A 27,796-nucleotide genomic window follows, 5' to 3' on the forward strand; every position below is an offset into this window, starting at 1 on the left:
AGGAGGGAGGGGCGTTTTCAGAGCTTCCAACAGCCGGGAGAGAAATCTGTGTGTGTGTCTGACACAGCCCCGGATGCCGTGCAGGGGAAGAGGAAAACCTGTCCTCCCATGCCCAACCGGGATGAGCAGCTGAGCTCAGCACAAGGTAGGAGCTACCAGCTGGGTCTCCCCCCGTCCCACCCCATGCTCCACATTGATTTACCTCTTTGCTGACTGCCTTGGGCACCCAAAACTGCTGGGGAGGGTCACACGACTGCTCTTGTGGCTTCCCTTTGCTTCCCCATCAGAAAGTCATTTTTCTGCGAGGAAGCAAAGAAATCTTGGGGCGGGGGGGTGGAATAAATTCTGCACATGCGCAGTGGCATAGAATTCCCCCAGGAGTGACTGTAACTGGCATCCCATCAGAAAAGTTAAAGGTTGACTATGGACGGAGACAGCCCCCTATCCTAACCATAAAAGAGACTCCCTCTGACTCAGGATTGAGGCACAACTGCAGGGCAGCGTGTGGAAGCCTGTACTGCTTCTGTCTGCGTTGCTCCCATTCTGTGGCTAGACCAGGGGTAGGCAACCTATGGCACTAGTGCCAAAGGCGGCACGTGAGCTGATTTTCAGTGGCACTCACACTGCCCAGGTCCTGGCCACCGGTCCGGGGGGCTCTGCATTTTAATTTAATTTTAAATGAAGCTTCTTAAACATTTTAAAAATCTTATTTACTTTACATACAACAATAGTTTAGTTACATATTATAGACTTAGAGAAAGAGACCTTCTAAGAAACGTTCAAATGTATTACTGGCACGCGAAACCTTAAATTAGAGTGATAAATGACGACTCGGCACACCACTTCTGAAAGGTTGCCAACCCCTGGGCTAGACAGAAGATTGTGCTATCTGGAGCTGTCCACCAGCACCACAGACTGACTGACTGACTCACACACACAGGGTTACTTTGCATCTGAAAGATGAAACAGTGGATGTGGGAAGGAAAAAAAGTTTCCTTCACTCACATCATCATGACACCCAGAAAGATACTTTGACTGATATTCAGGAAGGAGAGGGGGGAAAGTGTTTAAAATGTATTACATTCAGACTGCTTATTTCCATCTCTTCTTTTGATGAGATGCCCACATGCCGCCATCTTCTAGCGGGTTTCTGTCAGCACCTCCAACGTAGTCAGTCAATCACTGCCTCAGTCATTATAAAACATTTGTATAATTTACATGGCAATTTACATTTTTGTGCCTCCTCTCCTCTGGATATATTTTTCCCTATTCTCCCTCGGCCACTCCAGACTAACGAAGACAGACAAAGGGTGAGAGGGGAGACAGGCACAGATAAGAGATGTGAATTACCCAAGGTCACACAGCAGAGCAGTGGGAAAAGGAGAAACAGAACTCAAGTCTTGTGACTCCTAATCTAGTGCCCTCTTCACAAGAGCGTACAGGAAATTCGGCTTCTCTTTTTAATCCTTCCCAGTTTAATAACCCTCCTCCTCCATCTCCATCAGCTGGAACCTCTGGTCAAGAAGGGGCTCGGGCAAACAGGTTAAGTAAATACCAAAGCAGCTGTTAGATTATTAGCTACAGCTGGGCGCAAATAAAAATCCCAGGTGTGACCATCCCAAACTTCAGGGGCGTTCAAAGTCAGGATTCAGATCAGAATTTCATAGCTCGGTGCATTTCTAATTCACTTGTCACTGTATTAGCTAGGTGCCAGATGCAAAATTCAGAGCTCATTTCCTTCCAAAGAAAGGACTGCATCTTCCAACTCTTCCTAGCTTAGTGCCGCTTTCCTAAGGTCATCATCCCTGGTGCTTGCCTTCGAGGACAGCCTCCATTACTGGGGGAACAAGCACAGAGTGAGAAGAGCCTTTCATCACACCCTGAAGGTGACAAGGCATAAGCTCACCCTGGGACCTGCAGTTGTGAGGAACGGCTCCGCTTGAGGCCTGCCATTAATAACATCCTGTCCCTGGACCTCAGGGGTGAAATCAGGGTGAGTTCTGTCAAGAGCTGACAAGGTATTGCATCCTCCCTGGCTTTTACCATCCACTGAGGGACAAAGCTCCATGTTGCCTGTGCGGTCATAGGGAAGTTCTGAAATCACTGAAAGCAGGTGTAAGGCTCCCACCTAAAGCCCATTGAGATAAAGAGACTTTCACAGAGTTCACTGGGCTTTGGGTCAGGCGCTGTGTGCCACTCGGACAGCTTCTCAACTAAGGTGGCAGGTTTGCCGTTCTCTGCACTGACTCCCTCCTCAGCGTCAGACATTTTTTGTCAGGCAAAGAGGATGAAAGGTCATTGTCCTTATCTTACTTTACAGTGTGTTATTAGTCATAAATGTAACCAACTCTTTAAAAAAAAAATCCAGCTAAAATATTTGGCTCTTTTCAGTTCAGGATTTTTCTTTTCAACAGTTTTGATAGAAATTTTTCAATTTGCCCTGCAAAGGTGGTGTGGGGAGATAAAAAGTAGTGTTTTGAAAGCAGTTGAGTGGATCCAGTATGTAACACTCAACTGCTTTCAAAACACTACTTTTCATCTCCCCACACCACCTTTGCAGGGCAAATTGAAAAATTTCTATCAAAACTGTTTTTCAATGCAAAACTGAGTTTTCACAGAACAAAAATTTCCCTAAATAAGTGTCTGCTTTCCAGGGAATTTTTTGATTTGTTGTCAAAAACATGCCCAAAACATCATAGCCAAAACCCAAAATATTTTGATTTGGAAATGCTGCCGCAGTGCCTCAGAGGAGTTGTAGTTCAACTCCCCATTCTCCTCTAGGGACCAGGCTTCATCTCCCTTCACACAACATGGCCAGGGGCTTCCATGATACACTCCTCCTCTCTCCCTCTCCAAGAGGGGAGATTGTGGTGTATGATGGAAGATGTAGTTCCACATAATGGCCATAGTGGCTCAGACCAATGGTCCATCTTACCCAGTATCCTGTCTTCCAACAGCAGTCAGGGTCAAAGGAGGCTTCAGAAGGAATGAACAGAACAGGGCAATTTTTCAGTGATCCATCCCCTATCACCCAGTCCCAAATTCTGTCAATCAGGGGTATGGGGTTGCATCCCTCACCATCCTGGCTACTAGTCACGGATGGATCTACCCTCCATGAACTTATATAATTCATTTTGGATCCAGAATCCTGACCTATTGAGGAGAATGGGAGCACAAAGCACCCAAACTACAGCTGTCTTGAAGGACCATGGCAACATTTCCAGAGAAAAATATTTCGGTAATCAGCCAAAAATAATTGAAATTTTCCAAGGAAAAACTTAGAAAAAACATTTTTTTGGTTTGTTTTCAGTGAAATTTGCCGCTGGGGGAAAAACCCCTTTTCTGACCAGCTCTACTTCCTTTGCTCTGTATCGCTACCTTGACCAGTGATACTGGACCAGAAGCATGGACTTTGATTCGTGAGAAAGATTACCCTAGTGTGCACACATTTTTACCCATCTCCTAAACCAAATATTTATGTTACGTTTAGTACATAGTTGGGTGTGTGTGCTCACTGCTTTGTTACTTTGCTTTCCTATCAGCTATCATATGGCACATGGATGTTCTTGGATTCGATGCAGAGGAGCAACGACCGTGTCACAACACAGTACAAGATGCAAGCATAATCATTTCCTGATTTTTTTTCTCCTAAACAGGACTATAACATCATATGGATGCAGACACCCTTTGCGCAGATGCTATAATGACGTTCTCCTGTGTTCACCAGCTCATCCATTTCTAGCTTCTGCCCTTCTTTGTCCATTAGTTGGAAGCACATCCTGTCGGCTCCATTCTCCACTGCTTCTGCCCCTGTATAAAGGTGAGCATCAAACCACACAACTATTCGACTGCCCCCGTTCTACACTTTGGAGGTAATTTGCTCCATCTCCAAAGCAGATGTGACTGAAGTTATACTAGCTGGTTCTGTGTGCAGAAGCAGAACCACCACATAGTCAGGAGCGGGGAAATGTCATTTTGCAGGCTAGTGCAAATTCAGGGGTACTGTGGCATGAGAAGCAGTGCTTTTTTAGAGGAACAATTTTCCTCAGCAGATTTATTCAGCATTTTCCTCAGGAATGGCTTGTGCTTCCTTCCATGTGCAGCTAACTGAGATCTTCTTCACCCCGTGCTACTCTCCAAATTCCTAAAGCAGCAGTGATGAGACCAGTTCAATGATTACCATTATCCAACTGCTGCAGACTAGGGAATGAATCCGGGGGAATGGGAATACGGTTGCAAGGTCCACCCCTCTTGGCTCCTCCATTACCCAAAGAAGCTCCCATCTGTACCATAACTATCCAATGCACAACTACTAGCAAATTAGGATGGCATAATTTACTTACCCCAGGATTACATGCAGGAGTGCATCTGCAGAGCTCGCTGGACATATGCAACCCAAAAATGAAGCCCTACATTTCCTCACACTCAGTATATCAATATGCCATATATATTCTGAATGGCACATGTACATGAGGGAGTGAAAATACCGTGAGAATTAACCATTTACACACTTCTGGGAGTAAAGATGAGAGAAAAGGAGTCAAAAAACCAATTTTCCTAGCTCCGCTCAGGCTTCCTGGGTGACCGTACACCAGTCACTTAACTCCTCTTTGTCATTAAATAATCATTATTTATAAGCATTTCTGTGGTGCTCATCACAATAGTATTAGCCTTATTAATGGGGATTAGATGTATTTATCAGCCTCACAGGGGTACTGTAACTCTAATTTATTAATGTCTATATAGTGCTTTCCGATCTTCAGATGGACAGTGTGACAACTATATGCAGCCTCAGCAGCCTTGTCTGAGAGCACGCTTGAGAGATCAATGGCGAAGTGTCAAGAACAGCTGTGAGAATGGAACACCCTCTCTCTGCTTTCATTAACAGAGGCCTGCTGTAACCCTTCCCATTCAGCTACTTCCAGAGAGCTTAGAGCATTTATTCCCTTAAAACATATTAGAGATGATGGTTTCCACTACTGATTGGCCCACAGCGAGCCTCCAGATCTGGAATCCCCCAGGATCTCGGTCAAAATTTCCTCACTGACTCAGTAATACTGTTTCCTCTTCTAAACTCACCCACCATTTGTGTTACAAAAACCAACGGGCCTGTCCTCCCCTCACTCATGCTAAATCAAAAGTTACTCTCCATAAATCACTAGAATTACTCAGGTGTAACACAAGAGGAGAATTAGGCCTCACCTTCGGAGACTTGCACAGATACACCGATCAGAATTAACCCATGTGATGTAGAGAAAATAACTAGTATGGTAGAGATCTGGATCTGTTTGGTGGAGTCTCCCATTCTCCCAACATACAGAAGCAGCCACAGAAAAAGGGGGAAAAGTCCCTAAAAGCTTTGCAAGATAAAACCAATACTCACTGCACTTCATCTTTATGTCTTCTTTCATACTTTTTTATAGTATACACCTCTACCTTGATATAACGTGACCCAATATAACACAAGTTCACATACAACACGGTAAAGCAGCACTCCAGCAGATCAGCACATCAGCTCCCAGGCACGGCACTCCGCTTCTTGCCGCCAGTGAGTGCAGGGAGGATGGAGAAAGGACACCCCTGTACTCACCTGCGGTGGGAAGCGCAGCGCCACAGCTGGGAGATGGTGAAGTGGAGTGGGCCGGGGCCGGGCTGCTCCGCTTCTGCTGCTGCCGGTGAGTGCAGGACCTTTCCCCAACCCCACCCCCCAGCGACACGGCTGGGGCAAGGAAAGTGGAGCAGGCTGGGGCCGCGACACTCCACTTCCCGCCACCGGTGAGTACAGGGAGTGTCCTTTCCCCAACCTCCCTGCATTCACCGGCGGGAAGCACAGCGCCGCAGCTGGGAGATGGCGGAGTGGAATGGGCTGGGGCCAGGCTGCTCTGCTTCTGCCGCTGCCGGTGAGTGTGGGACCTTTCCCCAATCCTCCCCCCCAGCAACACAGCTGGGACCAGGGCAAGGAAAGTGGAGCAGGCTGGGGCCACGTCGCTCCACTTCCCGACACAGGTGAGTACGGGGGGGGGGGGCGTCCTTTCCCCAACCTCCCTGCACTCACCAGCAGCGGGAAGCGGAGTGCCGCGGCTGGGAGCTGGCGGAGTGGAGCAGGCTGGGGCTGGGCTGCTCCGCTTCCCGCCGCTGAGTGCTTGTCAGGGGGCGGGGGGGTGTGGATAGGGGGCGCGGCAGTCAGGGGACAGGGAGCAGGAGGGTTTGGTAGGGGGTGGGGTCCTGGAGTGATTAGGGACGGGGGTCTGTGGAAGGGGTGGTCAGGGCACAAGTAAGTTCGATATAATGTGGTCTCACCTATAGCACAGTAAGATTTTTTGGCTCCGGAGGACTGCGTTATATCGGGGTAGAGGTGTATCGTAGAAGTTGCTAAAGAGACAGTATCAAATTCACAGCTTTTAGCCCCCTGTAAAATGACACTTAGTCCCATGGCTCTAAATGTGTCTCCATTAAGGTAGATTTAAGCAAGCCCTCTCAGTTCCCATAAACACAGAGAGGACTTGAAAAGGACTCAGTGCCTCACAGAACCAGCCCATTAAAAAGGCCATGTAGCCACAGTAAGACCCAGTGGACAGCTCCCTTCCGGGAGGAGACATTCCCCTCCCTCCAAGAATGGTCCATCATCAGCTCAGGAAATCTGATATAGGAGCACCCGCCCCTCTCCACCATTGTTGTGACAAGGGCAGGAGTCTCCCATGCTTCTGCTCCTTTCACAGCACCTCTCCTGCTATAGGCCAGGCCAAGGAGCGGGTCTGTCTCTATTTCTCCAATCGTAGTTACATTGAGGAGGTGTTACAGCCTTATCACTAGTGTAATGCTGTCCCCAGAATAGGGAGCAGTGCTGCCCAGGAGCCAACCCTCATTTACAAGCATTCCTGCTTCCCAAGCAACTCCATGCTTGAAGACAGCACAGCTGACATGCTAGATCAGCCTGTCAGTGAAACGGGTCTGCGAGGACGCTCCAACCATTTACAGGGTGATCTGCTCCTTAATAGAGAGGGAGTCTCATCATGGACAACTCCCCTCACATCCGCAGTTGTATCAGCCCTGTGGCAGCCATAGCAATGGGAAGGTGATAGCAGGGGCCTCAGTGCCTTCTATCTGTGTTTAATACTATAAATAAGTGGGAGGGGGTAATTATATTGCAATCTTCTGCTCTTCATTTCATTCTGTTCTTCTCTCTCCATCTTCCACTTGTTCTCCCCCTTCTACTTTCCCCCTGCACATTCTTCCCTGCTACTAGGTTGTCCTCTTCTAATTAGCATTTGTAGCATCCAAGGTGCTAAGCATTGTACATATGGAGTAAGAGACAGTCTCACTGCCATGCCCCCCCCCCAAAATATTTTTTTCCAGTCTAAACAGAAGCAATATTATCACCCCCATTTTATAGAACTGAGGCACAGAGATTAAGTGATTTGCCCAAGTCTCACTCAGGAAGGCTGTGGCAGAGCGAGGATTTGAACCCACATTGAGTCCCAATCCAAGCCTTAGCCATAAACCCATCCTCCCTTCTCACCTGCTAGCCATGCTTTCCAGTCACCTCATCTTCTTCTCCCCCTGTTCCCCTGGACTTACTATCTAACTGCATCAGTTTCTTTTCCTCTTTTTCTCTTCTGCTAGGAGTTGGCAGCTTTAGTTCCATTAGTAGCTCTGGTCACTAGTGGAGGCTCCTGTTTCAAATCTGATTACAGGATCTGGGCCTATTCACTTACATTTGGGCCAAACTTTAAATGCTACAAAAGTCAAGCTGCTTATGAAACCTAATGCCGAAAGGGATTATGTCATAATATATGTTTCTTCCAAGGGAGGAAAACAAGTCAACTGAAAACAGTTGTGTTTACACAAGTACACATTCCCATGCAGTGTCAGAAACAAAAACATTGCAGCACTAAAGGACCTTAAAGTGAAACTGACTTCATTGATTTTCACTGTCCCAACTGAGCAACACTAAAAATAAATACAGAATACAAACAACAACCTTTAAAAAAAAAATTCACTTCTAATAATCTAGCGGTTAACAAGAACATAACTAATATTTGTTTACAAAATATAAAGCCTTATTATCTAATCTATTACACCAGTATAAAAATAAGTTGCTACCGTCCCTTTAAATAAATTGTTATAGGCATTCTCATAAATATGCATTTTTAAGCTTCTTATATACATTTTCTCCGAAAACAAGCAGTTATTAAAAATTTCCTGTATACCTATATTGTTGTAACAATATGATGGCACAAATGCTAGTTAGATAATGCTTTTAAATCTCTTGCAATAGAACCTTTTGTTAATCAAAATCAAAACCAAACAGAAGGAACCATAAGCATGGAAAAGCTTAATTGATAACTTTGAGGATTTTAAATGCATGATAAGATGTAAACTCTGGGCTATGAGCAAGAGCTAAAGGTTATGTCATACCTTTGGATAAGGTCATCTATATCAGCAACCTCTACTGAGGTAAATTTATCAGTCTGGCTCTCTTCTGCAGTTTCAAGGCCAGATCCCACCCTGCCCTGAAAAAGGAGTGGGTTCAAGGGATAATAGGATTGCTTGATGTGGTTCACCTCATGGAATTCTCTGAAAGCCATCCCCTCAAAGGTATGGGGATAGAGGAAGACAAATGATTGTTTGCAAAGGGAGAGGGTGAGTGTCAAGCATTCAAACCCCACATCCTTGTGAGAAAAGGACATTCCACCTCAAATCTGGAAGGAAGTGATAAAATCATCAATGTATCTAGATACTTATTCACACCCAGATCTTGGGGGGGAAAGGGAGAGGGAGTCCACTGGATACATTACCTCCAAGCACAGCTACTTCCGAGCTCCCATCCCTTTCAAATAAAGCCTAGCAGAGAGGCTGCCACAGGGGAGCGAGTGTGGGGGCCTGGAGATTGCACTTCCACCTTTTTATAGAGAAGGACAATTCATTATATGGAGATAAACATCTAGATCCCTGGGGAAAACTCTGGGTCCACTTTTTACACTGAATGCCATATATCTTGTTTGTCAGGTAGCTCCAACAGCACAACGGAACAGGATTAATCAAATCAGCATCTGTCTTAATGTAGAGGCTGAGTGCGCCAAGAAATGCAATGTCAACTCACCTTGATGTGTACAAATATTGCAGCATATATGGTGCTGTATGTAGGCTCACCTCTTGCTCTCAGCCTCCTTGATAGAGGACCATATATCAGTTGCAACACCTAAGCACATCACAGCAAATTAATGCAGGGTGAGATATGGTAAGATAATGGCATAAGCAGGTAGTTTCCTAGACCCTGATCCTGGAATTTGTTCCCCACAGGTAGGTTTCAGCACCCACACAAAACCTCAGTAAGAATTTGCATAAGTCTCACATGGAACAACTTGCAGGATCGGGGCTTTAATGACTCATCTCTCTCTCTCTTCTCCACTAATATAACTAAAATTGCACACTGAAGCCTCCAAACTGTATGTTCTGCTACTAACACATGCAGACTTGTGTGCCAAATCACCCTGCCACCTCCCCCTCTTGCATCTTGTCCTTGTTTTCATTGTAAGCTTTTGGACTGTGTGTGTTTGCACAGCACAAGGAAACTAAGAGTCTTCAGATGTTACTGTGATAAAAATCTACATCCCCATGGTTTCCCCTCCCAGTTTAATGAGGATCCCTGGGCTTAACCAGCCGGTGGGCAAGGAAGACTCTGAGTCGACAGGCACTCTAGTGTGGCAATATTTCCCATTTAACCTTTTTAAAAAGATGGGGATGCAAGGGATGAGGGTGGGCTGTTACCAACTGATCCCCCAAGACCTATCCCCCTAACAATGTGGGGACAGAACAAGCTACATTCTCCATGCATTTGCCAATGTCCTGGTGAGTAACAATTTGACACAACCCCCATTTTTCAGTGTAAAACCCAGGGGCTAGATGAGGGGAGGAGAAAGCCCCTGGTTGAAATCCTAGCAGCCTGTCGCCTTGCAATGTCTGCTGTGGCAGCAGGTCTGCCAGAAGCAGGGGGGGGAAGGAGATGTCCCTGTTCCCACCCTAGACACCCACCTCCTTCGCAGCCCCCCCTCCCCAGCCATGAGACCCGCCCCGCCCCGGGCAGCCCCCAACCCGCGGCGCGAAGCGGGACGAGGGCTCGGGGCGGGGAGATGGCTGCTGGCGGGCCAGGCGCTGCGGCAGCGGGGCGCGCGGGGGCTGCACACGAGGAAGGACAGAGGCGGGGCGGGGGAGACGGGACACCCCGAGATCCCAGCAGGGGCTGGCGGAGGGGAAGCGGCACGAGACAATAGCAGCGGGAAGGGAAGGGCAGGGCAGGGCGGCGGGAGGCTGCGGCTGCTTCTAAGCCCCGGGGAGACCAGAGAGGCGGCCCGCGCGCCACCAGCCCGGCAGCCGGGCGCCCCTCCCCGGGCACAGCCGCCCTGCAGAGCCCGCGGCGCTGCAGCCAGTCACCTACCTGCTGCCAGCTCCGGGCGGGCGGGCGCCAGCACCTGCAGCAGGCGGCTGTGGCAGCGGCGGGCGAGGCCGGGCAGCAGGGGGCGGGTTTCTGTCAGGAAGGGGCGGGGGTTGCCTCTGCCTCCGCGGCCCCCCAGACGAAGGGAGCGGCCTCCTCCCCCCGCCGAGCCGGAGCCCGCCTGCCGCCCCGCGATTTGAAGTGCGGGGGGGGGCTTTGCAAGCAGCGGCAGGTTTGGCCTGCGCGGTGCTTTTTAGTGACACAGGGGTGTTAACTACACTCATCGGCTTCCCTCCTTTACATAAGGCTTGTGTGCCCGGGGCAGAGAGAGCAGGTCAAACACCCAGGTCTTCCCACCGTACCTGCAGGAAGGACACCAGGGCACCCCCCCAGCTCCCACTCCCAGGGTTGGCCTCTCTGCCCTGCTCTCAGCCCACTCCTGAGCCCTCTGACTGAGGGCTGCAGAACAGCCGCGGCGCAGCAGGGGCTGGCCCCTTCCGTCCAAAAACAGTCCCTGAAATTTTGGAGTTGGTCAAAAGAAATTTTCAAAAGTTAGTACCTTACCTGCAGCCAGCCAAAGAGATATGGCAGGCGGTTGAGAGAAAGGCCTTGTTTTCTTCAGCTAATTAAAAAGAAAAGAAAAGAAAAGCAGTCGGTACTTTTGTATGCGTAGGGAATTGCCCACACTATCTTGAGATAAAATTTCCCTCAACGCTGTTGTGTAATTTATGGTTCTGTTTTCTGGGTGTGCAGTGCTTTTAAAAGTCTACAAGGCCCTGGTGTTTAACTGCCCTTTTACATTCAGGTCAGCTGTTCCAGAGGAGGAAGAATGTTCTTCTCTCTTGTGGAGGAGACTTGGTTATTGCTCTTTGTGTTCCTTTCACCTAAAGATAATCGTTTAGACTGGAAACACACTAGATCTATAGAAAGCTATAACATGCACTATAAAATTACAGCTATACGTGGTTGCCCCCTTCCCCCTCAGAGTAGGCTGGATTTCACTTGGGTAGAGCATTTTGGAATGGAAATGCTACACTACAAATTAAGGTGTAATCGTAGCACCGGTAGGCATACCTGTGCTAGCTTTAGTCTGGCTAGCACAGGTAACAATAGCAGTGAAGACATGGCAACACAGGCATCAGTGTGAGCTAGCCTCAGTGGGTACAGCTCTGTGAGGAACCCTGGGGTATTTGCTGAGGCGTCTAGTTAGCGCCAGTGTGCATGACACCACATCTTCACTTCTACCATTGCCCACACTTGCTAGATTAAAGTTAGCACGTGTAGCCCTACCTGCACAACAATTACACCTTAATGTCTATACCCCTGGAAGAGGAAAGCCCTTTGGGGAGGCGTTGATTATTCTTTGTGTGGGTTCCACCATATTTGTTCACCAGATATTGTGATCCTGTGGCAGGCCAGCATGGTAACTACCTAAACTTGGGGAAAACCTTCACAGTTTAATCCCAACCTAAAATATATTCACCCAGGTTCAAACAGAAACACAGACAGCTTGCAGCCAATAGGATGTTTCCGGCAGCTCCTTTTAAAACAGCCCCGCCTTAAGCTTCTAGCAGAAGCAACCGGTCCTCTCACTAATGGACTTGAAGCTTTACGTACCTAGCTGCCAGTTGTGTCAGCAGGAGGTTCCTAAGATGCAGGGCTGTCCTTAGGCATACACGATTGCATAGGGCACCTGAAAATTTGGGGCACCACTGGGACAGGAGGTAAGAGCAGGTTGGCTCCCGCACACCCAGCGTGTGCTGCAGTCTCCTGTGGTAGGGGGCCATATTCACAGAGCTGAACGTGCCAGCACAGCGCATTCTGCGTGAGGGAGAGCGTACAGGAGTCTCTGCAGGGAACTGTGGCTCTCCGCTGCCATGAGGCAGGCTGGGTAGCTCAGTATCCTCTGCTGCCCTCGTCCCTCCCCCTCTGGTGTCAGCAATGGTGTGTGTCAGCAATGGGGGGGGTTCCCTGGGGGTCCATGGGCAGGGGTAGTGGCTGTGCCCTCTTGACACACTAGGGTCAGTGGTGCCGGCTGGGGACCACCTTCAGTGGAGCCGCTGCTTTCCCCTCCCCCATCCCTCAATATTCCCCCTCAGGTAACTTGGGGGTACACAAGACAAATCTGACTCCTGAAAGGGGTACAGTAGTGTGGAAAGGTTGAGAGCCCCTGCTGTAAATAGATCAATGGCATTATCCAGTTTAATAAGCTGCGTTTTCAAGGAGCAGAGTAGATATTGGTGAAGAAGGAAAAAAGTCTGTGAAAAAGGATGCTGATGTTGAAGTTTTGGAGACTTTGTGGGATTTCCTGGATGGTTCATGCACAGCTCTAGAGTAGGAGGGAAAAACCCCAACCCTACTTCTAAGAAGTCTTTCTTCACCATTTGACAGTCATTGCAATGGCTAGCCAAACCTGGCATTGCAATAAGAATATCATCTGCAAAAATTATTGTAAGGTTAATCAGTTCATATGCAGTCAAGATTGCAAGTGATCAAAAGTTATCAGCTGATTACTCAGTTGTCTATGTAAAATGAACTGATGATGGAAGTTCAACATCATAATTTATATTGTTTATCAGAAAGGATGAGTGACAAAACCTGGAGAGGGCCCTTCTGTAACAAGGGCACATTGGGTTGGAAAAAGAAATGAGCTTGTCTCTGCCCATGCTGCACTAAATTTTAGTTGATAGGACTTCTGTAACATTTCTGTCCTACCTTAATCTAGAGGAGATGATTCTGTGCTGGCTTCATTATGGTGGCTTTGTGCTTTACCTAGGAATAAAACTAGGGTCCTATTTTCCCGCTGCTTGGAAACCCAACTTATTAAACTGGATAATGCCATTGATCTATTTACAGTATAAGGTTGATAAAGAGTTGTAACTGACATTAAGACTGACACCCACTACACATTTAAAACTAAAAAGTGACTGTAAAAATGTGTCTCAGTCAGGATGGAGTGCCCTGTGATGGGTGTCTACACTAGCTTAAAGTCACAGCCTCACGGCTATCCTATGTTAGTTATTTAAAATAATATTTCTGATAATCTGACAATTTAAACAGTTATTTCTTTTTAAAAAACCACCCTTATAAATTATGTCAAATTGAAAACAACTTTCTGGGTCACAAAAAAGAAAATGAAAAGATGAAATAGAATTAGCTATACAAGCACCGAAGGGTTCTGTACTTAAGTTTGTATGTCATGAAAACAAAGTTGCTCAAGCTCATCAAGTAACTGCCAAAGAAAAATGTTATGCAGATGAAGTTCAAGAAACTCAACAAAACATGGATCATTTGAAACAGATGCAGACACAAAACAAGAAATTACAACAGTTGAAACTGATTAGCATGGGATATAGATGACATTGGTGCATGGCCACAATCTTTAAACAACAAATTACTCAACATTATACTTGAGAAAGGCCCTGTGAGAATAGAAGTTCTCAAATATCCTAAAGACAGAGGTAGGAAATTCACAGAAAACAATTACTACAAGAGACTTTAATGGTGAAATTGTTAACAGACGATGGCTTGTGTACTCTAAATGCAAGGATACTGTATTTTGTTTCCCATGCAAGATTTTCAACAGTTGCAATTTTAACATAGCAACCGTGGGTATTAATGATTGGCAAAATCTTAGTCAGACATTTCTGCAACATGAAAAGGCACACCACCACATTGAAAGTATGCACAAATGGCATGAGCTGATTATAAGTTTAAAAAAATCAGACAACTCTTGATTCCCAAAAATCAAAGATTGCTGGAATCAGAGAAGCACCATTGGTGTCATATTCTTGAACGTCTATTATCTATTGTTGAATATCTATTGACAAACAATCTTGCTTTTAGAGGAAGCATTGACAAATTGTACCAGCCCAAAAATGGCAAATTTTTTGGGCCTTGTACAACTGCTGGGAAAATTTGACACAGTGATGAATGAACATCTCCGAAGAATAACTGAAAATGAAATACTTGATCACTATTCGGGACCAAGAATTCAAAATGAACTGATCATGCTAATGAGCGGTAAAGTGAGAGACAAAATTGTTTCATTGGTTTCTTTGGCAAAATATTTTGCTGTAATTCTAGATTGCACTCCGGACATAAGTCATTGAGAACAGATGATGTTGGTAGTGAGCTTTGTCGACATTAGTGATTCAGCACAGATTCCAGTTAAGGAATCATTTATCACATTTTTTAAAGTAGAGGACACTACAGATTTTGGACTTCTTCAAGCTCTCCACGATGAACTAAAATGAATGGTATTGTCCGTAATGAACATTAGAGGACAAGGCTACGATAATGGCGCCAATACGAGAGGACGTATTTCTGGCGTGAAAACTAGATTGCTGGTGGAAAATCCATGAGCTTTTTTTGTTCCATGTGCACGCCACAGCCTTAATTTGATTTTGATATGGGCAAGTGTTCTGTAGACGCTATTTCTTTTTTTGGTTTGCTGCAACGCATTTACCTGCTCTTTTCAGCTTCTATTAAACTATAGCAAATATTCAAAGCCCATGTCAGTGGTATTATTGTTAAGCCCCTATCCGAGACATGCTGGGAAAGCAGAATAGAAAGTGTAAAAACATTGAGATATCAATCTGAGGAAGTTTATGAAGCCAGAGATCCAAAAGCTAAAAGTGAAGCCCCTGAAATATCCAGCTTCCAGTTTCTAACATCTGTCATCATCTGGTATGACATTCTTGTTAAAATCTCAAATGTAAGCAAAATAATGCAGAATCCAATGATGCAGCTTGATTCAACACTTACCTCGCTAAACAACACACAGGACTTTGGTGAAATACAAAGAAACTGGTTTCAAACAAGCACAGGTTACAGCAAGAGAGTTTGCAGAGGCACTCTGCAACCAAAATTTCTATATCCGAATGTGACAAAAGTTTTGAGATAAAAATGGCAAGTGGAATATGAAGGAGCAGATGAGCCCATAGAAGATCCTGAAAAGAAATTTGAGGTTGAATTTTTTAACATTGTGATGGATAAAACAATATCTGCCGTTGATGAAAGTTTTGATACCTTACGAGCACACCATGGACAGTTTGGATTTCTGTAGGACATAACTAAATTCATCAAAATAGGAAAACAAGATCAGCTAATGACAAAGTGCAAAACACTAGAGAGCCTCTTGAAGCATGGTGATAGTTTTGATTTAAATGGACTTGAAACGTATGAAGAATTGAGTACATTGTCATCAATGTTGCCACATACAAATTCAGCTGAATTTGTTTTTTTTTACAGTTTATTCATACCAGCAAACTTGTTGATGTATATCTTAATGTGTACATTGCCACTCATATTCTACTGACAATTCCTGTAACAGTAGCATCAGGAGAATGGAGTTTCTCAAAACTGAAGCTCATTAAAAACGATCTCTGCTCTACAGTGAGTCAGGAACGCTTGCCTGGCCTTGTTATTCTTGCAGTCGAACAAGACATCACTTTGTATTTGTCAAATGATGGCATTATTACTGATTTTGCAGCCAAAAAAGCCAGAAAGATAGATTTTAATTAAAAACAAATCCTTGTTTCAATACCTCTTCAAAGTAATTTCCAATAAACGTTGACAAATTAAAAAAAATATATTATTTACATCAATCTGTCAATAAATCAGATTTGTTTTCTATAGCGCTACTTCTTTACTGCAAATATAGTCCATCAGCATTATAGTGTGCTTAATTTGTTTAAACTGTTTTAAATAAAGTGCATGTGGCAAGTTTTCCAGTACTGTAAGCTTACGTTTGTGTTGCTAAGAGCAAGTCGGCCTTGCTGAGATGCCTACATTCCAGTAGTTGTGGTACCAGCTGCCTGACCTAGGGTTTTCTGTCAAGCTATGACTTATTTGGGGACACTAACATCACTGGCAGACATGGCTTGATTTTTTGGAAAGAGGTACTATACAGATCAATCTCAGTTACAAGAAAATCAGTTCGTTAGTGTAGAAGATACTCTAAAGCAGTGGTTCTCAAACTAGGGCTGCCACTTGTTCAGTAAAAACCCCTGGCGGGCCGGGACGGTTTGTTTACCTGCCGCGTCCGCAGGTTCGGCCTATCGCGGCTCCCACTGGCCGTGGTTTGCCGCTCCAGGCCAATGGGAGCTGCAGGAAGTGGCACGGGCCGAGGGACATGCTGGCCGCCCTTCCTGCAGCCCCCATTGGCCTGGAGCGGCAAACCGCGGCCAGCGGGAGCCACGATCGGCCAAACCTGCGGGCACGGCCCATCAGAGGCTTTCCCTGAACAAGCGGTGGCCCTAGTTTGAGAAGCACTGTTCTAAAGTCAGCAAATGTAAGACCAGTGTCATCCCAGAAAAAAGGAAGTACATGAGGAATTCAGCGAAATGGTGACGAGTGGAAAAATGATTCACTATTGCCACACAAAGAAATTGAAGTAGGTGGCTAATTATTAGAATTATAGAAATAATGGATATTTTGGTTTGCTGGAAGCTCCAAAAAAACCCTACATTGTTTCAGACCCAACTGAAAAACAATTTTTTAAAAATTTCCAGCAAATCAAAGAGTCCAGAAAAATTGGTTTTGGGTCAAACAAAAGGTTTTGTTGCAACAAACATACATTTTAAAATAATTGAAATCGAAATGAAATGTTGATTTTTTTTTTAAATTACATTGAGGAAATTTTGAAGTGAAAAATCATTTTGAATTTAAAAATCAAAACATTTTGTTTCAGAAGTGTCCAAATCAAAACATTTCTTCTCTGAACTTTATTTTTAAGTCTTCTTTTAAACTCACACAGTTTGGCAAAACCAACACAAATTTGTGAAATGTTATTGCAACTTGTTATATGGAAGGGCCAATGAGTTCTGTGTAGGTACAACTCATAGCAGGATCAGGACTGAAGCTGTATAAGAAATTTCATATTGTATGATTATAACTCATGTAAATTCATTAAATACATAATTTCAAATTAACCATATTTTAAAAACATCAACATGGGAGCAGAGTTCAGCCTTAATTCTGCATATCCTGACTCATGCGTGCTTGATTTCTTAACCTTAAAAGCTAAAGAAACAGAAAATAGGGGGTTTTTTGTGCTTCTTTGTGGTATGTGTAAGAGGCCTAAAAGTCTGCCTTCCCTCCCCCAAAAAACAAACCCAAATACATTTTATTCTGCTTGGTTTTTTACATTAGAAATTTAGATCTTTTCCACACTTCCCCTCCCCCGAAAGACTATACAGATAACTAGAGAATTAGTAGTAGGCTTATGATAAAATAGATACCATGGATGTGAAACCTGATTAATTGCAGGCAAATGATTTTTACTCAGGCGGTTCAAAATTGTGTTTGTTTTAATTAACATTTATTTAATTCAAATGCCTAAGAACAGTTGGGAAAAAAGCTCTCTTGTTTAAAATTTAACATCAGCCCATTCAGTTAAGTACCGAGTGAACACGCATTCCATATGTCTGGGCCCTCCGCCGAAGTCCTCCAACTAGGCAGAGAGGGAAAGAGGACTGAGGGCCTGATTACCCCTTTCCTTGCACTTGGTGCACTTATTTTACAGCAGTGCAAAGTAGGTATAAAATGAAGCCATTCAGATTTGGTAGTGTTTTATGTTCACTTTACACTGATGTGAATGGCTGTACATCAGGGGTTCTCAAATTGGGGGTCGGGACCCCTCAGGGCATCACATGGTTCTTACATGGGGGGTCGTGAGCTGTCAGCCTCCACCCCAAACCCCGCTTTGCCTCCAGCATTTATAATGGTGTTAAATATATTTTTAAAAAAGTGTTTTTAATTTATAAGGTGGGGGGGGGAGTCTCACTCAGAGGCTTGCTACGTGAAAGGGGTCACAAAAGTTTGAGAACCACTTCTGTACATGGTGCAGGCCAGGAAAGGATCAGTCCCTTGATATATTTCTAAGGAAAGGACAAGCTAAATAAAACAAGAAAGCTTGTAGGCCTTCCGCATACATGATAAAGCAGAAAGGGCACATGCCTATTTTATTTTAAATCCTCTCCAGGTCATCTTTGCCATTGTGTCAATTTTACTTGCATTCCTGTGGAATATATTTATTAAGAGATAGCTTTAACCACCTGACTTTTATGTCAGGCTCCCTCCTCTCGAAAAACACAGCCAAGTCTGGAAAAAAATTGGCCAGCCAGCAACTCTAAAATAATAAAATCCCGGTGTGTGTTACACATCCTCATATGGCTGCCAGTAAAGCCTATCGTTTACGGTCCAGTGCAACTCCTGCTGAAGTTTGTGGAAAGATTCCATTTGACTTCAATGGATGTTGGATCAGGCCTTTATATTGTACGCTATACAGGGCAGGCCTTCTATGTACTGTGTGTGAAGAGCCTTGCGCTATCGTGCGTGTGAAGGAGAGAGAAAATTGCATCTGATTTCTACCCTCCCCTCTTATTTATTGGCTTTTCTATGGCACTTAGGGCCATAGAGTCTGAGGTGCTCAGTCATTAACTAATTTATCCTCATAACTCCCCTGTGAAAAAGGTGAGATTATTCCATTTTATAGACGGGCAAACTAAACTGCAGGGATATTAAGGCCTACTACAGGAGTGGGTGGGCAAGGTTCTGCAATCTGCAGGAGGTCAGACTAAATGATCATGATGGTCCCTTCTGACCTTAAAGCCTGTGAGTCTATAAGATTTTGAAAGGTATTGGTGTGTAACTCCTACTGAATGCAATGGGAGTTAGGCACCTAAATGCCTTTGGGGATCTGGGTCTAAGGAACTCATCCAAGGTCGCAGAGGAAGTTTGTGGCAGAGCTGGGAATTGAGTCCAACTTTCCTGAGTCTTAATGCAGGGCTTTCATCACAAGACCATCCTTATTCTTTTACAGTTCTTTTCTAAACTTGTAAGATTTTGCTGTGCTGTAATGTCTTTTCTGTAAGCCTCCTCCTGTTTTCACACAGGCTTTTTTCCTTCGTATCTAAATCTTTCCCCAGAGATGCGCTCTCTGCAAATGAGGAGAAAAGATCTCACATGAGAACAGTTGCCAACCGTCTCTCAGAGAGTTCAGTTGCATTTGGATGACCACTCAACTTCTATATTAGTTTCCTAGGGCGTGTCCTATCTCTTCCATAACACATTTGCTATTATCAAAAACAGACTGTTGATCAAATACATTAAGACTGTTTACAGTTCAACACTTTTTTTTTTAAACTTGTCACAAATTTTAAACCTTGATTTCCATGGGGCAATTAGATCTCAGAAATGAGCAAAACACATTACATTTTATTAGGTCATTTGGCATATGCTTTTCTAATTCTTTACTGATATAGTTTTCTGGAAGGTGGGGCATTGTTAAAGAAAAACAAACCCAACCCAACTACTATAAAATAGTCTTAGCTAGCAATTTTATTGGACTAAGTCTCATGCAATTTTTTCCAATCTTCATATAGCTAGAAGTATTAATCTCAGTGGTCTTTTTATGATTCCTTCTTTTCAGATCAGGTTCTATGGGAACAGTTGTCAAGGAAACCCACACCACGTGACTTTTCTAGTAACTAGTTCATTCTGTTAGTCCCCAATATAGACAGCATCACTCTTCTGTTTTTATCTTTGTCGCTTATTACAGTTTTTTTCCCTTTGTCTAATATAGCAAGAGTATAGAGGCTACTTGGCAAAAAGAAATATCCCTGTTTTGACGGTGCTTTAAAAAACATCTACCTGTTATTTTTCTGTGACTGCATTTTAATAGATGCATCATCTAACCATTATTTTCATAATCCTTGTTTCTCTGTTATAAAGCATTCCTTTGTAAAATTGTGTTTCACTGTAATAATGAAATCCAAGACAAAACCGTGAGAAATTACAGGATTGCAAATACTTAACACTAAGATAGGCCACCGTTTTCAATAGTGGCCATTTGCTTTCACTGGTAGGTAGATCAGAACTGGGGTGCCCTGCCCAGTTAGAGACATGTTTGGCCTAATTGTCAGAACTGTGACCCCTGCAACCCAACTCCCATTGGCTCCACTTGGCATTTGGGCTCTCCACGCTTCTGAAAGTAAGCCCTAAGACTAAGACCCTGAGATCCTCAAAGGTATTTTGGTGCCTAAATCCCATTAAACTCCATGGAGGTTAGATGCCTAAATACCTTTGAGAATCTGGAGCTAAGTGTCTCAAACAAAACCAAACCAGTGATTTCTTGAAATCATTGACATTTTCAGTGCATTCAGCTCCTAAAAGGATGATCCTGCATCACTGAATTCATTGGGTGCATATTTCAGCTCCTACTGAGGGTGCTGGGAGTTCAGGGCATTCAGCCCATTGGGGACCCAGACCTGCAGGATGCTGGACAGAGATTGGCACAATTCCTAGATGTATTTACTCATGTGAATAATAACGATCCTGTCTATAGGGAGAGGTCCTAATTTGTAAAAACAGCATGCCAAGGCACCTTGTTTTATAATATTATTACAGCAGAACCAAGAGGACTCAACTGACATAAGTGCTCCACTATGCTCGGTGCTATACAGACACAAACATAAGAGGCAGACCACCCCAAAGAATTTACTGTCTAAACAGACAAAAGGCTGGAGGGGATACAATCACAGTTGAAGTGCCTTGTCCAAGATCACACAGATGAGCAGAAGCAGAGCAGGATATCATAAGAACGGCCATACTGGGTCAGACCAATGGTCCATCTAGCTGTCTCCTGTTATGAGAGAATGTACCCGTGTTCACACCCTATGGTACAAAGTACACCTTATAAAGGTACCATTTGAAAACTCAATTTACTGGTCATTATTGTCCTGGTAAAATGTGTGTGGCAACACTGTATGTTCAGTTATAAAATTCCACTGTATTGTGTTATTAACACACGTTCCAAACCACACAACCCTGCCCAAACTGAGGTTTGCAAACAGGTCTGTCCTAAACAAAGGAATGTGTGCTCTGCTTAATTTGCATTTAAGCAGTAAACAGAGTCATCAAGCAGGGAGGGAAACAACAGAAGCTCAAACAGGTGAGAAAAAAGGAGCAGGGGACATCCTTCCACATAGATTCAGTCTCCTGATGCCCAGCTAGAAATATTTTTCAAGAAGGCGACTAAAACTATACAGGATGGACAAACACCCCACGCGAACCCTATGTATAGTTGGGATTATGTTTTCCAATGTACAATACTTTGCATTTATCAACATTGAAATTCATCTGCCATTTTGTTGCCCAATAACCCAGTTTTGCGAGATCCCTTTGTAACTCTTCGCAGTCTGCCTGGGACTTAACTATCTTGAGTAGTTTTGTATCATCTGCAAATTTTGCCACCTCACTTTTCACCCCTTTTTCCAGATCATTCATTTATTAGAACCAAGATTTGGATTCCCAGTCCTGCGCTTTATCCACTAAACTACACCGCCTTTCCTATTGGTATTTGCCAAATAGCCAACAGTTAGTCTTGATGCTCAGAGACTATAGAACAAGTACTTGATCCTACAATGTGGACTCTATACCCAAATGGAATCCCATTGACTTTAATCTTTTTGCAGAGCTGGAGCCTATGACCACAGAATAAATTATGAAGAGAAGAAGAATTTGAGGAAGATAGACTGCTAAAACTAGGCATGGGCAGCATATGTTAAGAAGGGATCTCTGGCCATTAGAAAGGTAGGTAGCAGCATGGAGCTAGTGTAGTGGGAGAAATTAAGTGTCCAGTCCCGCAAACTTTTCTGTACAGGATTATTTATGAGAATAAAGGTTTGCAGGGTCACATCCTGAGAAAGGCTGGTAGATGTGAACTTGGCTAGGGAGATCTGGAGATGAGTGTCTCCTGGATGGGGTGAGGGATAATGCAAGCGGCTTCTGAAACTGGTAACACTGCACAATCCTGTGCTATTAACACTGGAGAGCACACCTGGCTTCTGACATGCTGTGCTATGGGGGTTATTTTAGCTATTTCATATTTGTAACAGGTTTTAATGCATTTGAATCCACAAATACTGGTGGTTTGCTACTTTGTGTATGAAACAGAGCTAACGCACAGTTCCCATGCGATTTGGAGAAGGATCATGTTCTTGCTGTTATCTGTTCATATTGCTTTATGTCCCTGCCATAAGGCACACAATATTCTGTTTCCTTAGTCTGGTGAGATACAAGAATATACTGTATTTGCAACATCTCTGTACACAGTTATGCTCTGGAGCAGCCCTTTTTCATTAGACTTTTTTTTTTAAAATGTAAATCTTACAATTTAAAATGCTATAAGAAATGAGCCCATGTGACTCCATTAGCCTGCTACTGGGAAATACTGAAATAATAACGGAAATGAATCAGAGAGACTGGAGAAGCAGCAGTTTACAGTAATTACTAAAACATGTCCTAACTCCTTCCAGAATTCCTCTTGAAACCTGGGGAACATTATTACATACATACACATACTCCCCTCTAAACTATCCATTCCCTAGCTTTAAACTTTGAATTCCCAGCCCTGGAATGGCTATAGCAGACCATCCCCTCTCTTCTATATATTTGTTTGCCATATCTTTTCTTAACTATATAATGAAGTGCTGATCTCAGCGTTGAGAACTTAGAGAAATGCTATACCACTTCCTATTTCTGGGAATCTCACAAATAGTTCACTGTTTGCAAAAGGCAAAGCTAGTCACAGTTCCAACAAAAATCATATCATAAGTGAAAGTGTCAAACGTAGCTGTTTAGACTTCTCTCTCTGCGCCAGCAGCTGGGAAGCTTGTGCAGTACTGTACGCCTCACATGGCTTTCCCCACCCCCCACTTCTGCACCATTCAAGGAGATATTAACAGCTCTAATTTAGCCCCAATTTAGGCTTCAGGAGAACGAAACAGTTGCATAGCCAGTAAAAATGCTGCTATGGACTTTTAAAGCCTTCAGTGAAGGCTTTGTAAACTAACATACTTTCAGATCACACTTTATAACCCAACACTGCAGGTCTGAGAACCTGAAAATAAACTCCACTAAAATATGAAAACAACTTGATTGATTTTCCTTACACCAGCTATTTAAACAAACATCCTATCGAACTGAAACTTCACACACTGCCTGACGTGATTTGTCTTATTAGAGTCAGCCAGGCTGTCTGCTGGTGTAAAGGTTGACAGGATCAAGCTCTTTGGTTACAAAATAGGAGTTAAAAGGGACTCTGTTCTCTTCAATAATGCCTAGAAGTGCTAGAAGTCAGAGCCTGCATCTTTCATGCTGAAACCACATCCTGTTTTTTTAAAGGTTTTTCTAATTCATCTACTGGTGCATCTGTCACATTTCTCTTCTATTGATTATATTTGATCTGTTATCGCATGACTACTGTCTTCCCTTTCCAACTCTCACTTCTCTCTCTAATTTCCTTTGTAGCCGGGGGATTGAGTATCAGGGTGGATTAGTTCAGCAGCTAGGGAGTGGATAACACTATGCAAATGGCTTTCGGGTAGGCTGTTAAGATAATATTTTTAACAATGCTCGGAAGAGCCAGCTAAGAGCCTCGAAAATCAGCAAGGCAAAGCTGGAATAGCAGCAACAGAGGCCGTAACCTGATTTCCCATTTGTAGGTGCTGGAACCATGGGTGCTACCGCACCTCCTGGCTTGAAGTGATTTCCATTATGTACAGGGTTTACGGTTTAGCTGAATGTCTCTCAGCACCCTCACTATAAAAATTGTTCCAGCTCCCCTGTTCCCATGATTTGAGGAGGCTGAGACATTTCGTATTGCTGAGGCCTCAATTTGCAGTTCCATATGCACTGCAGGTGCTGTTTTTCTTCTTGATAAAACCATGGAAGCCCATGCCTTAGGGGTTTTTAAACAAGCGAACCAACCAACCAACTCTTACCGGAGGATCAGAGCCCCAAACAAGGAAGAATGCACCCCCTTTGAGTTGCTCATTATTACTGTTTTATTAGATGCAGTGTAGTTGTAGCCAGGTCCCTGGATAGTAGCAAGACAAGGTGCGTGAGGCAATATATCTTAGTGGATCAAACATCTGTTGGTGAGAAAGACAAACTTTCAAGTCACACAGCAAGCGCTCTTCTTCAGGTCTGGAAAAGGTACAGCTAAGTGCATGGTGGAACAGATTGTTTAGCATAAGTAGCTGGCACATTTCAATACTTTCCCAGACCTGAAACACAAATTGGTCCAATAAAATATATTACCTCACTTACCTTGCCTCTCTATTTTATTAGATTTGGTTGGTTTCAGTTTCTCTCAGCATCGCATACAGTGGGTGAAATCCTGGCCCCAGTGAAGTCAATGGGAGATCTTTCTTTTGATCAGGAGGTCTGTGGTACAGCCCTAGTGTGTTTGTATTTTTATTAATCAGTATTTGTGTACACACATCTACTCCGAAGTTTTCTCATTAGATTTTATAAGTCTTTTAGGTGCAGTTCTGTACCCTCACTCCTATGGTATAATCTGTCCTTCTTGTGTACTTTATTACCAGGATTTTCAGTATTCCATCAAGAAAGTTTAGTGTCAAGTACAGATTAAGAGTGATTCCATTAGAAATATGCCCCCAGAGAATGCTGCACAAGTGGGTCAGACCACTGCAAATTAATTTAGTGCCAGAGTACTCCCTCTGACCATGAGAATAATGCTACTGGTCTTGCAAAAAAAAACCCTCCATCTTCCATTGTCCAATAGCCCAGAACTTCCAAGCCTTAAAAATATTGTGTTGGCAAACTTAGGGTATTTGTGACTCTCACCTATGTCCCATTTATTCCTTTGTGACAGATTTACAGCTTGGTGTTTATTTAATGATAATCTAGCCAAGCCAATATCCTGTAGCATTTCTCAGGCAGCTATACTGTGTTGAAGGATCTGTTCACACTATGCCAAACAACAATACTTACAAGGCTGAAATAGCAGGGGAATTTATGTAGGAAGAATGTGATTACCCAAGTTGGAATTTGGCCTGAATAGCATTCCTACATTCAGAAGTTGTTTAATGAGATTTGTGTTCACCACAGTGGCCAGGATCTCATCTTTCAAAAACACAACACCACATTGTTGCTCCAACAGCAGAATGCCCTATGACATGTTGGAGCACCGAGGGAAGAGCACCACTTACTGCATCACCATAGTACAAATAAGTGATGGTCACGTTAACACCACCCTATACCGAAAACACACCGTCCGCTCTGCTACCTTCATGCCTCCTAGATAATCCATCATCTACAGCCAAGTGCTGAGGTACAACCGCATTTGCTCCAACCCCTCAGACAGAGACCAACACCTACAAAATCTTCACCCAGCATTCTCAAAACTATGATACCCGCACGAGGAAATAAGGAAACAAATAAGCAGAGCCAGATGTGTATCCAGAAGCCTCCTGCTACAAGACAAGCCCAAGAAAGAAACCAACAGAACTCGACTGGCCATCACCTACAGTTCTCAGCTTAAACCTCTCCAACGCATCATCAGGGATCTACAACCCATCCTAGACAATGGTCCCTCACTTTCACAGACCTTGGGAAACAGGCCAGTCCTTGCCCACAGACAACCTGCCAACCTTAAGCATATTCTCATCAGCAACCACACACTGCACCATAACAACTCTTACTCAGGAACCAATCCATGCAACAAACCTCGATGCCTACTCTGTCCACATTTCTACACCAGCAACACCATCACAGGACCTAACCAGATCAGCTACATCACTGGTTCATTCACTTGCACGTCCACCAATGTTATATACGCCATCATGTGCCAGCAATGCCCCTCTGCTATGTACATCAGCCAAACTGGACAGTCCCTACATAAAAGGATAAATGGACACAAGTCAGATATTAGGAATGACAATGTACAAAAATCTGTAGGAGAACACTTCAACGTCCCTGGCCACACAATAGCAGATGTAAAGGTAGCTATCTTACAGCAAAAAAACTTCAGGACCAGACTTCAAAGAGAAACTGCTGAGCTTCAGTTCATTTGCAAATTTGACACCATCAGATCAGGATTAAACACAGACTGTGAATGGCTAGCCAACTACAAAAGCAGTTTCTCCTCCCTTGGTGTTCACACCTCAACTGCTAGAAGAGGGCCTCATCCTCCCTGATTGAACTAACCTAGTTATCTCCAGACTGATTCTTGCCTGCATATTTATACCTGCCTCTGGAAATTTCCATTACATGTGTCTGACGAAGTGGGTATTCACCCACAAAAGCTCATGCTCCAACACATCTGTTAGTCTTTAAGGTGCCACAGGACTCTTGGTTGCTTTTTGCAGTACCGTATGTTATCCCTAGAGGTCTTGTCTCTACCATGAGGCCTGATCTGGTCACAACACTCTCTTGCTTTGGAGCATCCACGCACTTACGGCTCAAGTTTCTTAGCTGAGAGTTCAGATTTGTGTGCTTGTATGACTGGTGTTCCTGATGAACCACTAAGAAACACTGAGAGAATGTCCTCAGTCCTTTCATGACACTAAAAATAAGGCTTTGCTAATACGCTCTTAAAGCTATGACTTTTTTTGGCAGTTCTCCTGTCAAATAAATTCTCTTCCACTCCGGAATGAAAACTCAAGTCCATCTGACACCACTTAGACTTGAATTCATCCAGGCAACAGAGTAAGAAAGATATTAGTTTAACGGGCTGGCAGAAAGCTCAGCTCAGTCAGTAGTCCTTCTCTCTGGCATTCGGCAGAGCAACTAAACTAGTCTTCTACAAAGGGGCAAGGACTGTGTTACTGGAACACATATTAAACAATGCAAACTAGGACCTGTAGGGATTCATCGATTAGACAATTTCCAATAGAAATTTGTGTTGTTTCAAGGCTGCTTCAATAGAAGAAATCAAAAACTAGTTTAAGTGATGGTCAAGTAGTCAGTCATATAAGGTCAACTATCTTCCTTCAGGAGACCTCCCAGCGATTCATCATTTGTGAAGTACAAATGTTTATTAATATTACTAGGTCCTGGTGATATTAGTGCTAGAAGCAGGTATCTAGGTACCCATAGGTTTATTTGTGGTTGAATTTTAGACATTTATATTTGAACATTGGCCTGATATTAGAGAGGCATGTTCTAGTGGGGTGAATGGAAGACTGGCAGCCAGGAACTCTCTACTTCCAATAGCAGCTCTAACAGAGACTCCCTCTTGACCTTGGACAGGTCACTTAGACCCAGATCCTCAAAGATATTTAGGCACATCCCTTCCAGTGAAATCAGTGGAGTACCTTGAAGACCTGGGCCTTAGGGCCTTTAAAATAAACCATGTTGAAGGGACTGGTTACAGGATGATTGTCCCCCAGCACACTTAATGCACCGTTCCATGCCGCAGTATAGATAAGACCTGTGTTTCCCTGCAGCCTTGAACCTTGCTACAGAGCTGTATGTGTGGGGAGATATAGGTCCCAATTATACTGCAAGACAGAGCCGTACTTTAATCCTGTTAGGTTACAAAGGTGG

The 27,796-nt window shown here is 44.0% G+C and overlaps 1 protein-coding gene across 11 annotated transcripts in view; it reads right to left on the bottom strand.

Annotated features, from left to right (window-relative positions):
* TMEM150C (transmembrane protein 150C) overlaps nucleotides 1-27,796 on the bottom strand; it is a 62,712-nt gene that overhangs the window by 26,326 nt on the left and 8,590 nt on the right. For 3 of the 11 annotated variants that reach the window (XM_045017678.1, XM_045017677.1, XM_045017676.1), the window contains exons 2-3: nucleotides 11,000-11,057; nucleotides 9,104-9,202 (exon numbers count right to left, since the gene is read on the bottom strand). Coding sequence is in view for 3 of the 11 variants with exons in the window: in XM_045017674.1 (XP_044873609.1) it covers nucleotides 11,000-11,057 (58 nt within the window). In the remaining 8 variants the exon portion in view is untranslated. Of the gene's footprint in view, nucleotides 1-8,798; nucleotides 8,903-9,103; nucleotides 9,203-10,438; nucleotides 10,509-10,797; nucleotides 10,819-10,999; nucleotides 11,058-27,796 lie in introns of those variants that run through there. The other 8 variants (XM_045017674.1, XM_045017672.1, XM_045017675.1 and 5 more) reach the window with 6 other exon arrangements.

This window comes from Mauremys mutica, chromosome 5, assembly GCF_020497125.1.
Source record: "Mauremys mutica isolate MM-2020 ecotype Southern chromosome 5, ASM2049712v1, whole genome shotgun sequence".
In the NCBI taxonomy this organism is placed as follows: Eukaryota; Metazoa; Chordata; order Testudines; family Geoemydidae; genus Mauremys; species Mauremys mutica.